General features: G+C 36.8%; 1 protein-coding gene across 2 annotated transcripts; it reads right to left on the bottom strand.

The window, feature by feature from the left end:
• Positions 1 to 1,869: 1,869 nt before the first annotated feature.
• LOC107851686 (pumilio homolog 4-like) lies at positions 1,870 to 12,760 on the bottom strand. 2 transcript variants are annotated; one of them, XM_016696769.2, is made up of 11 exons: positions 12,612 to 12,760; positions 7,649 to 8,334; positions 6,557 to 7,142; positions 5,984 to 6,467; positions 5,760 to 5,901; positions 5,524 to 5,631; positions 4,935 to 5,147; positions 4,746 to 4,856; positions 3,458 to 3,652; positions 2,437 to 2,611; positions 1,870 to 2,360 (listed from the first exon to the last, which is right to left on the bottom strand). In XM_016696769.2, exons 2-11 carry the CDS (start codon positions 8,327 to 8,329, stop codon positions 2,302 to 2,304), a joined length of 2,754 nt encoding a protein of 917 aa, XP_016552255.2. In that variant the 5' UTR covers positions 8,330 to 8,334; positions 12,612 to 12,760; the 3' UTR covers positions 1,870 to 2,301. The 2 variants fall into 2 exon arrangements, with proteins under 2 accessions (XP_016552255.2, XP_047256673.1); XM_047400717.1 differs by lacking the exon at positions 12,612 to 12,760 and adding an exon at positions 8,624 to 8,857.
• Between the last annotated feature and the right edge of the window lie 379 nt (positions 12,761 to 13,139).

The following is a 13,139-nucleotide window of genomic DNA, read 5'->3' on the forward strand; positions in this document are numbered from 1 at the left end:
GGATGGGGGTTAGGATAGGGTGGTGAGGGGTTGCTGGGGAGGGTGACTTTTTTATAAAAAATTTATTATCTTTTAATTTTTAAAAATATTTTTAAATTTAAAAAACTGGAGGAAAAAAACTTTTTTTTTAATTTTAATATTATTTTAATATAAATATATTGCTTTCACTGCTCATACACGCGTCATATCCTACTCAACAATTTTAATGTCACATAAATTCGCTCAACGGTTAAAGGGCTTAAAATATTGAGTTTTATTAAGCTGGAGTATTCAGATGACAAATATGTAAGTAGGAGTATCCACATTAAAAAACTGACATAGTATAAGGGTCCATCAAGCCATTTTGCCTAAATTAAAGTGATAAGTGTTTGATAGAAGTGTTGAAACTGAAAAAAAATTATTGATTTATTTGATAAACAAGTGTTGTTAAGCATTTTTTTGTTGTTAAAATGACTTAAATATCCTTAAAGTTGTTAATACCATAAATAAGGTGAATTGTTTATAATTTTTTAATTTTAAAACAAAATTTTGGAGCAAACCTCCGATGCAATGACGATTCGTTGAAAATAAAGAAGAAAAATAAAGAGGAAACTGGCAGGAAAAGGCGAAGAGAAGCGGTTAAATTAAAAAAAAAAAGAAAAATCATATATTTAAGAGCTACAAGTTTCGGATATTATTAGAACTGGAGCAAAATAAAAAGGATAAAAAGATAAATATTTTGGTCAAACCTAAAATAATTTTAATTTAAAAATAAAAAGTTGGGAGTACTCAGCTTCTCACTTTTTTTTTATAATCAGTTTTTAGCTTTTTTAAATACTTTTTAATTTTATCAAACACCTAAACAAGTTAAAAAATAGATTAAAAGCTGGTTCGACCAGATTTTAATGCCATCTATACGGGCTCTAAGTTTACTAAATTTGTTGTTATATAAGGATGAAAGTAGAAAAATAGAAATATCTTTGGGAGAAATGTTTTTTAGTTTTTTATAAATTTATTTTTAGTTTAAATTCTTTTTAAAAAAGATCTCTATGTTTACACATAAAAGTTCTAAAGAAGATTATTCTTTTTTCTAAATTGTAAAGAGACAAAAAGTGCAGGAATTCGAATATTGGCTGGAATCAAAACAAGTAAAAGTTCATTGGATAGTTGCTACTTATCTTTCATAATGTATTGTGTAGTTTGATGAATGCAATGTTTTGAATAAATTGTACTCCCTCCGTTTCATAATAAATGAATTGTTGAATTTTGGCACATAGATTAAAGAAAAAGTAATAAAGACATAAATTTAACACAACTTTCTATTTTTACCCTCCAAAAAGCAAAAGTTGACCTTTAATACCTTTTCGAAAATTAATTGATTGTCAAATCATAAGAGTAACTTTGAAAAAAGATTCAATGATTCACTTATTTTGAAACACCAATAAATACTTCAACAATTCATTTATTTCAAAACGAAGGGAGTATCTTTTTTGCCGTTATCCTGCAGAGAAAGACGGGATGGGGCGGGGCGGGGCAAAATTTTTGAAAAATGTTGATTGGGGCGTCATGGTGGTGGGGCGGGCAGGGAGGGGGGGGGGGGTTTCAAATCTTAACAGGTCAAGGCTTGTGTACATCCCTACACTCCTCCGCAGTTTAAAGAACCTATCCAAAAAAATGGGCATACGGTAGAGTTATATAAAAAGATAGGATAAATGATAGGCAAAAATAAAACAAGGGGGAAATAAGACAGTAACACGATCACACCATATCAGCCATCATGTAAAATAAGACTTTTCGTCATTACACAACAATGAATTTAACTATATCATACAATAAAAATGTAACTAACAATCAAAATAAACGTCGTATTTAAACTAATATATACCACCATACAAATAGTCACTTGTAGGTGCAGTTATTTTTCTCATGGTTAAATGATAACATAACATACATCATCAGAGGTCTCGACTTTCGGGTTCGAGTTCTGAAAATAGAAAAATCTCTGGTAGGGAGCGTATTCTCCTCTACAACGCCTTACTAGACACGACTTCAGACTAATCGAGCCTATAAATCCCGAATACCAGATGATTATACAAAAAAATCATATGTTAAGTATCCTCAATTTTTTTTATGCTCAAGAAGTATCAGCTTATTTACAATAGTTCAAAAAAAACATGTAATAGCAAATAATAAGTTGCCTCATTTCTCTATCCTCATAGTGAAAAAATAATTACAGGTTTTCATTTACAATTATTTAGGCAGAAGCAAAACTGGATTGCTTCTTATTTACAGTTATTTATAAGCTGTACACAAAAAATCTCTTCAGTTCTTCAAAACTGGATTGCCTCGAGAAGAATTCAACGATAAAGCCACGTGTTTCTCTGGAAAAAAAGACGATGAAATGATAGTTAGAAGTTGTCTAAAGACTAATGTACGATGAAACATTGTGGTACTAACCTCCTGTCGCGATGAGCTTTTCAACACGCGATACAATGTGTTTTCCATAAGTGTATTTCTTGAGGGCAGTAAGGTGTATTCTAATGCGCGAAAGAATTAGTTCACGACTTTGATCATCACATGTCTCAAGAACCTTTTGCACTACATAGTTACCAAATGGATCCTTCATCATGGCCTACATTGGAAAATTGAAGTGATCATGATTGAAGTTTGTTGAACTTTAGCATGTTGAATTTTCTACAATGATAAAAATGATCAAAGAGAGGAAGAAAACAAGAAGCTTTCGTTATTGTGGAGATTGCAGAAAGGGCGGTCTGGTGCACAAAGTATGCCGTGTTAGCAGGGTCTGGAAAAGACCAGCACACATTCTGTCGATTAAGCCTTTCCCTCTTTTTGAATCAAACACGTTGTTTACCTATAGTAGAGCTTAGTTTCTATACGAGAAGCCTATTTTGTGCACTTACCATGACTTCCGAGCTGAACTTTACTAATAGACGTTGAAGGGAAGAGATAGGGCGATGAAAAAGGAAGAAAAGGGATGCAATACATCAATTGTGCTTCACTTGTTATGCAAATATCTTGTCCAACCTTGTTATGTATTTCGATTACTAAGCTGAGGATCAAAGGACTACATAGGCCACACAAAATTATGTCATTGTCACGATGACTAAGATTTCCCTCTATAAGAACAAACACGTTATGACTTCTCGTGGAGGTCCTGGTAAGCTCTCCAGCTGCTGGTGTTTGTAGTGATTCATATTGTTGCTAAGGCTTTTTCTTCAAGACTACATTTTTAAGTGAATGCTCATCTCACTAAGTACTCTTTCATGTGCTAAAGCAAACGCCAGAATGCAGCACGCTGCTTTCCCAGATAAAATATATGTGCACGGATGTGTAACGTGCACTTATACATCTACAAATAAGGGATAACGTGCTCTTTTTTTACGCTTTTCAGCGTTTTATCTTTCAAATGCAGAACAGAATGGTGCAAAATCTGCGAAAATAAAGAATAGTAACAGACCTGTAGAGGCTCATTTTCTGGTGTCGAACCAAGCATCTCATTCACCAGAACTTGACGCTCTTTTGGAGTTGCAAAAATCAAGCACTTCTCAACGACATTAGAAGCGTACTTGTGCTGACTCATCTTCACAATTTGTCCAGTAAGCTTGCCTATTATCTCAGACCTCTCATGTGGTTTACCATGTTTCAGTACATGCTAACCAAGTAAGAGAAGCCCGAAATAAGGACCAATAACAGCACATCAACTTACAATACAAAAATCAAAGAATTCCATATCGTCTACAGCAGACGTTTAGCACCACTCAAAAGTTCAAAAACAAAAGCTAGTACCATTGTAAACAGCAGTTGCGTAAGCATCCGATCATTTAAGCAGAAAAGTAGAATTTGGACAATAAACTCCATTTTCTCACTAAATATCCATCCAACTAAAGGATAGCACATACAATCAGCTAAAGTCGAGCATATCAGACATCTTACTCAGAAACCTGTTGTGCCAGTTGGAATGGATGTCTTAATTTTTGCCGGAACTTTTATCAGGAGGTGTAGTACAGAGCTTTGTGCAAGTAACTTGGTGGTCTGCACTGCTAAGAACATACTCGATTTAAACCAGCATTCAAGAAGGCTGTTTCAGGGGAAATGAGAAGTGCCGTGAGACATTGAAAGAAGGCTTAAGTTTTATTTGGCTATGCCTGACTGATGACTAAAAACTCAGGACCAGGTCCTCAAGCACTTGCTATTGCAACTCAATATTGTTAAAAATATAAAGAACTCATGAAGCTTACATCTCTTGCGTTGAGATTTACGCCAATTCCTCAGCTTATGCTGCTAGTCCTTAAATACTTAGAATCCGGTACTTACAGAGAATGGTACGGATTGAAATATGATGATAAGATCACACAAAGACCGCGATAAAGCATTACGAAGGATTTTTAGATTTGTTTTTCAGACTAGATGTTTTTCAGAAGGTCCAGTTGATTTCCAGTTTCATAAGCATATGTTACTTCCATCTACACCCTCCCTAACAATTCAAACGCAAATTTCTTGTCTCTACAAACACTTTAAAGCCAAGTAAAAACTTAACAAGAGAGATGAGTTCAACAAAAGCAAATGCACCATAACCTTCCTGTATAGCGATAAAGTAAACTAAGAACTGCATTTTCTTACAGCAACAAACATAAAAACACATAAAATCAACGATATATTCCCCTTTTTATTATATTCAGAATCTTTTAATTAGCGAAGAAACAAAACAGTGATGACATCAAGACGAAAATGTCTAAGTCAATTACCTGAATGACATAGTTTCCGTACTGATCCAGCACTAGGGTACCAGCAGCCTGCATTATTTCATCCATGATGATCTTTTGTGTCTCCGGGTTGTTGCAGTGCTCAAGGACTCTCTGACACCGAACAGATTAGAATGAGCGAGGGAACTCGACAAATCAAAGCAAAGAACCAAAAAAGAAAGCGATCATTACCTGAATGACACGGCAGCCATAAGGATGTGTTGATAGAGATACAACATGCCCGAAGAAGGAAGCTATAATAAAGTGAATTTGATCTTGAGGCACATACTCTATGCACTTCTGAATAACATGATTACCGTTCTGATCACGAACACATTTAATCACATAGCCATCTAGTTCTATAACCATTTGCTTCTGCAGTTCCACATCAAAGACCTCCAGAGCCTGTGATTATCATAATATGTTTCATACCATAATCCATAATAAAAGGATAAACTATTAAGATCATACTCTATCTCTTCTGCTGATTTTATTATTATAGCAGACGCAAAATAGTTTTGCGTCTTTACTGTGATAGTGGTAAAGTTCAGTGACAGTACATGATATTGACCCCCTTTATTCCTTGTCTAAGATTTTTAAAACAAAAAAAGTTGGCCATGGACTCATAGTTTCTAGTAGCACAGATAAGGGATAGTCATGTATTTATTTGTTATCGTTGCAAACACACAGGTAAATAAAAGAAAATCTATCGTAGGAATGCACAAGACTTGACTGTGGCTGAAACAATATCAAGTTATTTTAAAGGACGACGCATAACAACCTTCTGAATAACTCTGCAACCATACATTTGAAGACTCAGAGGTAAAACATGTCCGATAAGCTGCCTTGCTAGTTCCTTCCTTTGTCTGTCTGTACCATGCTCAAGGAACTGTTTACATTGATTAACAAATAGCAATCAATACAAAATTCATCTAGAATAATGTACAGTTTGAAAAGGAAAAAGAAGTGAATAAGCAACAAGAGAAAATGATGATGTTACAAAATGACAATACATACTTTTTGTATGACATAATTTCCAAAGACATCGGTCATTAAACTATGAGCATGAGGTAGAATTTCGGGGAATATCTTCATCTTTTCTTCGACAGTGGCAGTTTCCAGCTTCTTTTGAATAAATCGACTCCCATACTGATCCATACTAAGTAAACAAAGAGGGTGGTTAAATGAAAAAAGGGAGATGATATAACTAGAATAATATGGAAAAAGCAGGTTAAGCACACCTGAATTCTTCAACATGATTGAGAACATCCAAAAGGTCTAACGACCTGGGGTTGTTCTTGAGATTTTCCAGCAGAGATGATGCAGCACTTCCATCAGCAACGTTCTCCAATTGCCATGAACTTCTAGATTCATCGGTAGAATTTCTCAAGACGGGAGAAACCTGTGGGAGAGGATCACTCTGAAACATAGGACTTCTAGATCCTACTGTCACATACAATGAATTTGCTATTTTGTTCTCTTGACCTGAGCCAAGTGCATGAATCACATGATACCGATCTGTTAAACTGCAAGAATTATGCATTAAGGACGAGCAATATTGTTGCTTCTGTTGCGGGAGTGATGCCTCAGCATACATTGTTCCAAGAACTTTTACGTCTGTATTGCCATGAGAAGTTCCAAACAAATTTCTTCCTTTAGATGAATTGTCTATACAAACAGTAGCATAATGGTGTCCATTCCCACTGACACCATTTAAATGAGAACCTGAAACATTTTTGATCAAGGTGAGCACGAAAAGCTTTAGGATTAAAAAACTAATGCACACGATATCAAGATTGATCAATAAACCTTACCATGATGGTTGTTCAACGCCATGTTCATCTTCGGATTGTATTTGTATCCACCCGGTAAATATCCCGTAGAATCAACAACGTGATTGTTATTGACATGGTGTTGGACTCTAGAGTTTTGACTCCTAAATTTAGGATTTGACTGGTAGAAGTTGGAATTATGGTCAGCAAAATCGGAAGCAATTAATTGTTGCTGCACACCCTGCCTGTAACCATTTGATACTCTATTTTGAAGCCAAGTCTGCTGCATATTATCATCATGTTGCAGGCGAGATAACGAGGTAGTAAGATCAGATATGTCAGTCATCCCAGAGGAAACACCGTTGAGGCCTTTTGAGCTAGTTATGTCAATTGAAATCTTGGGACTAGGTGATCTTGTAAACGAACGAGGCTCAGGTGTTCCACTCCTTCTCATTGATGAACTGATAGCAGATGCAGAAGAATCAGGATGATGCGGACTAGGATTCTGACTCTTTTCCAATCCAGAAAAGCCCGGGGGAGCATTTCCATTATGTGATGCCATTGTGTGTTCAATGCTTTCTGAGTGTGAAATGTCAGGAGATGAGCGTCCAGATTGGTCACGTCCTTCCTGAAAAAGAAAAGAACTATCTCATGATTGACTTCATTAGAACTCAGGATTCAGGTACGTTTCTGCATCTAGTTCATTTTCTAGTCGATTTGACATGATAAATTTTGAAAAGATCATAGTTTTCATATGAAATCACGTTCCAATAGGGGGTTCCGAATAGCCATTGGAACTGCAATATGTTCGACCTGATTGAAATTTCCTTCTAACAGGACTCCTAAGTGAATTGCTCGTCTCTTTGATGGAATCACCACAATATTAACAATGCATACATATTTACCCTAAACTGATACATGACAACTACTTGATCGCTAGGACTACTTTTTATTTGATCACAATGCATTTCTACGCACCAAAAAAGAAAAACAATGTTAATCTGTCTCGAACACACGTCAACATGAAAGATTATTGGTAGATTGTTTACTTTCAGTGAACTAAATAGAAGCGTTTGGATAAAGAAAAGATGCAAGGTTGAAGTTAATATACCAGCACAAGACGAGAGAACTCACCTGAACTATGTCCGCGAAACTCTTTTTCCTCACACCAATTCCATTGCCCGATTCCAATGTTCCTCGTGAAAGATTCCTCGCTGCAGTCTTCCTCAGCTTTATCAATTCATCTTCTGCCCTCTGTATAGGGAAACCGGGCTGCATCGCGAACAACGAAGAACCACCACCTTGTTCCATCAAATTCTTGCTCATAAATGCACATCCTCCTGCCTGAACCCTCTGAGCAATTCTCCAATCCTCTCGAGACAACAACGGTGGGGGCAATCTTGGATTAAGATTGACATTTGAATAATAGTATGCTAAGTACGCGGGGTGTGATCGAATTTGTTCTTCTGTCAAACTGTCACTGCTAGAATTACCAACACCACCATTGCTGCTGTGATTACCATTAGATTGTGCTAAATTGGAATTCCTAAACATACTTCCAACAGCACTCAACGATCCTTCGACAGTAGGCGGAGCACTACCACTCCTCGATATATTCAAATCCCTCCCCCGTTCACCAACTAAATCGCGATTATGTTGCTGTTGCTGCTGCCTCATAAGTATTGACTCGAGCTCACTCTCCAAACTGTTCCTGCCCTGTAAAATCCCATTGGAATTTGGTGCCAACATCTTATCACCATTACTCAGATTCACGTGGGACAGAACTACATTATCTTCCATGCTTCCTTTAGTCATGTCAACTACATAAACCCCATTAAACACAGCAAGAATCACACTTTAGATAGTCAAATCACTACCAACAACAACAACATTACCCAGTTAAATCACACAAAGTGGGGTCCCGGGAGGATTGAGTGTAGGCAAACCTTACCCCTACCTTGGAGGTAGAGAGGTTGTTTTTGATAGATCCTCGACTCAAGAATCCAAAGCAGTAAAGAGAAGTTAAATCAATACCAAAAACAGCAACATTATACAGTGTAAATCACACAAAGTGTGGTCCTGGGAGGGTTGAGTATACGCAGACCTTACCTCTACCTTGGAGGTAGAAAGGTTGTTTATGATAGATCCTCGGGTCAAGAGTCCAAAGCAGTACAAAAAGAGAAGTCAAATCAATACCAACAACAACAAAATCACCCAGTGTAAATCACAAAAAGTGGGATCCGGGAGGGTTGAGTGTATGTAGACCTTACCCCTACCTTGGAGGCAGAGAGGTTGTTTCTTATAGATTGTTGAAAGTTGCTTTAAGAATGCAACTGCTTTTTTTTTTTTCTCCAGCAGTTTTTTCTATCGTACAATCCTAGTTAAATTAGGAGTCCTTTCTTTGGTAGAAAACTAATTAGTTATTTTAATTTTGGTAGAAATAGGTTGTTTCTTTGTCCTATTTTTAGTTGTAATAGCAACTATTTAAGTTGCTAATTTGATGATCAATACAGATGGCTTTTACAAGAAAATAATCAACCTCTCTGCATATTCTCTTCTTCAAACTCCATCTTTGTTTTAGCAGCTAGCTTTTGAATTGAATTCCTGTTATTTCCACAAAATGGTTTTAAACCAACAATTGGTATCAAAGCTTTAATCTTAAGGGACCTGTGAGTGTTTGCATCAATCTGATCCAATGGATACTATGAACGAAGAAACAAATTTTTCTTCAATGGCACCACCAACTTTTGATGGAGAAAGTTATCAAATCTGGGCAATTAGAATGCGAATATATCTGCAAGCTTTGGATCTCTGGGAAGCTGTTGAAGATGAATACGAGATAGCTCCCTTGCCGAATAATCCCACGGTGGCGCAGATTAAAATTCACAAGGAGAAGAATACAAGGAAATCAAAGGCAATGGCATGCTTATTTACTGCAGTTTCATCTAATATCTTGACTCGTATCATATCTTTGCAATCAGCGAAAGAGGCATGCGATTATCTCAAGGCTGAGTATGAAGGAGATGAAAGGATTCGAGAGATGCAAGTGATGAATCTGGTACGTGAGTTTAAGCTGCAAAGGATGAAAGAAAGTGAAACCATAAAGGAGTACTCTGACAGACATCTTAATTTAGCAAATCGCATCAGATTGTTGGGTTCCACTTTCAATGATTCAAGGATCATTGAAAAAATTCTAGTAACGGTACCTGAAAGATTTGAGGCTACCATAATAACCTTAGAAAATACTAAGGACTTGTCTAAGATTACACTTGCAGAGCTCTTAAGTGCTTTTCAAGCGCAAGAGCAACGGCGTGTTATGAGACAAGGAGGAGCTGTCGAAGGTGCCTTACCAACCAAGCATCACGATGATGGAAGTTCTATGAAGAAGAAGAAGAAGAATAAGAAGTACCAACCAACTGATGAAGAAGGTTCAACACACAACAACAAAAACAAAATAGGTGGTTTCAAAGAAAACTACCCTCCTCGTAAGTATTGCGGCAAGCTCGGACATGCATCTTTCACGTGTTGGGAGAGGCTTGATGCTAAGTGCAATCAGCTTGGGCATGAAGCGATTTCACCAGTCGTGTGTGGAGCCACTTTTGCTAAAAGAAGATATTCCACCTGATGATGAAGGCTGGCTTTGTCCTGGTTGCGATTGCAAAGTTGACTGCATTGACTTGCTTAATGATCGTCAAGAAACAGACCTTTCCGTCACTGACAGCTGGGAGAAAGTATATCCCAAGGAAGTTGCTGCTGCTGCGTCTGGAGAGAAGCTAGATGATATTTCTGGACTTCCATCGGATGACTCGGAGAATGGCCTGCCTGACATACCTTGTCTGAATGAAGTTTCTGCTAAGCATTTAGGTGAAGAAATTTCTTCGCCTGAGCATGATTTGGAAGATAGAAAGCCCAATATGGTGTTGTCGGGAAATAATTCTGGTCTTGCTAGGCGAGGGGGATTGTGCCCTTTTAATGGATTCCATAATATGACTCATTTGGAATCTGATTCTGAGTGTAAGCTTTACTTGGAAAGCAATATTTCAGTTCAGAGAAAACAGAAGCTTGAAACTGCTAATGCTGATAAATTATCAGAACTGGAACTTGAGAATGTTTTTGATGAGCAGCGTGAGAATGCTACTCAGTCAGCTGAGCTGCCTTTGCCGAGCAATTCCCGATTAGCCCAGGTTGAATCCTGCCAGATTCTTGGCAGCAATTCAGTGGGGGAGTCGACTCTCACACAGTTTGGAGATCCTGGCTGCAGAACATCAACTGCATTGCAAGAAATCCAGAAGACAGCAGGTAGTTCATCAAACGAGGAGAAACTCAAAGTTGGAGGTATGAGCACCTTTGAATCTCATTCAAGTGGTAAAAGAAAGGCATATGGAGAAGTCACCACCAAGAGAATCTACGAATCCTTCAAGGAAAATAATTATCCTGACCGTGACGCAAAGGAGAAGTTAGAGCAAAGTGGTGGTTGGGTAAAAGCATTACTTGAAGAAGCTGAGAATGAGAGGATACATCTGATGACTATGGTGGAGCTAATACAACCTAAATGGTACGAGAAGTTGTTAGTTATTGCCATGCAGGGAGCATTTTTCAATTTTTACTTTGTGCTTTACTTGCTGTCCCCCAAGCTTGCACACAGAGTTGTTGGTTATCTGGAAGAGGAGGCTATACACTCATATACTTTGTATCTTAATGATATTGGTCGTGGTGAAATTGAAAATGTCCCTGCTCCTGCGGTAGCAATTGACTACTGGAGACTGCCTAAGGATGCGATTCTAAAGGATGTTGTTACTGTCATCCATCATAGAGACGTTAACCATTTTGCATCTCTATGGGAGACATAGCAGGCTGACTTGTCGATTGATCTAAGCAAGCACCATGTGCCCAAGAAATTCCTAGATAAGGTTGCTTATTGGTCAGTGAAACTTCTCAGGATTCCAACCGATTTATTTTTTAAGGAAAGATACGGTTGTCGTGCAATGATGTTGGAAACAGTGGCAGGTGTACCAGGAATGGTGGGAGGTATGCCGTTACATCTGAGGTCGTTACGCAAGTTCGAGCTTCTAAGGCAAAGAATTGGTGTTTGCATTTCATAAAGCAGGGAGGAGTGTTGAAACTTGTTTTAAGAATGCAGCTGTTTTTTTCTTTTTTCTCCAGCAGTTTTTTTACTTACAATCCTAGTTAAATTATGAGTCTTATATTTGGTAGGAAACTAATTAGTTATTTTAATTTTAGTAGAAATTGGTTGTTTCTTTGTCCTATATTTAGTTGTAATAGCAACTACTTCTTCAAACTCCATCTCTGTTTTAGCGACTAGCTTTTGAATTGAATTCCTATTATTTCCACAAAACGGTTTTAAACCAACACATGTCCTCGGCTCAAGAGTCCAAAGCAGTACAGAAAGTCAAATCAATACCAACAACAACAACATTACCCAGTGTAATCACACAAAATGGGGTCCCGGGGGTTGAGTATACACGCACCTTACCCCTACCTTGGAGGTAGAGAGGTTGTTTCTCATAGACCCTCAGCTTAACGAAAAACAGTTCAAAGCAGTATCGAAAGAGAAGTCAAATCAATACCAATAAAGATTTAATACAGCAAGAACAACATACAACATACTAATACCAAATTAATGAAAAGTAAACGCCTTTACTGGAATAAGGTAATTTCTTAAAAAAAAAATATTTAAAATCAATAACCAGAGAAAAAGAAAAAACATCTTATTTCTCAACACCATAATGCTAAGAACAATTAACACACTATACAAACAGCGACGGAACCAAAAATTCTAACCAGGGAATTAAAAAAAAAAATTCAAGATTTGATCAACCTAGAATTTGAACCACATTTATCACTGCACATTAGAACCTCCGCGGATTCAACAATTTATATATCTGTATTAACTGCACAATATAATTTTCCAGCGAACGAAATTCAATTGAACCCCTTCATCGTACACGTAGAAACATCAAATTAAAACACAAAACCATAACATTTAATCCATAACAAACATGTATATTCACAATATAGAAGATTTGGCACGTAATTCGAGACAAATACTATGAAAATTAATGCAAAAAATACGTACATTGATGGAAAAATCTTGATGTTTTCAAGCTTCCATACGACAATCTAGGAAAAGGGGTTGTGTTAAAACATGGAAGAAGAAGAAGAAGAAGAAATTCTTAGATTGAGACCTAATCAAACGTTAATTTAGCAATGATTAAGGTTGTTCCTGTTAATTAATTACTTTGTGTTCCTATTGTTATGGATGTGTTGTGGTCTTACGTGCATGGGGGGCTTTTTTTGGTTAATTTAGTACTTGTGATAATGATTACAAAGATGTATATAGACACGTGTCATAATGAGAAGACTTAGGACCTAGTTAGGAGAAAATATTGGAGCAAAAATTCCATAAAAGGTGGTGGGAATCTTGAAAGTTTATACACTAATAAAATATAATATATATTTTTTTACTCTTTTAATTTAACTTGTTATAATTTAATTGTTTTTGGCATTAATGTAGTCAACGTGCCAACACGGCAAATCCCTCTAGAAACCTCTTGTAATAATCGAATAAAAAGCAAGAAATTCTGAATTTTGATTGACATCATGG

Source organism: Capsicum annuum, chromosome 12, assembly GCF_002878395.1.
Source record: "Capsicum annuum cultivar UCD-10X-F1 chromosome 12, UCD10Xv1.1, whole genome shotgun sequence".
In the NCBI taxonomy this organism is placed as follows: Eukaryota; Viridiplantae; Streptophyta; class Magnoliopsida; order Solanales; family Solanaceae; genus Capsicum; species Capsicum annuum.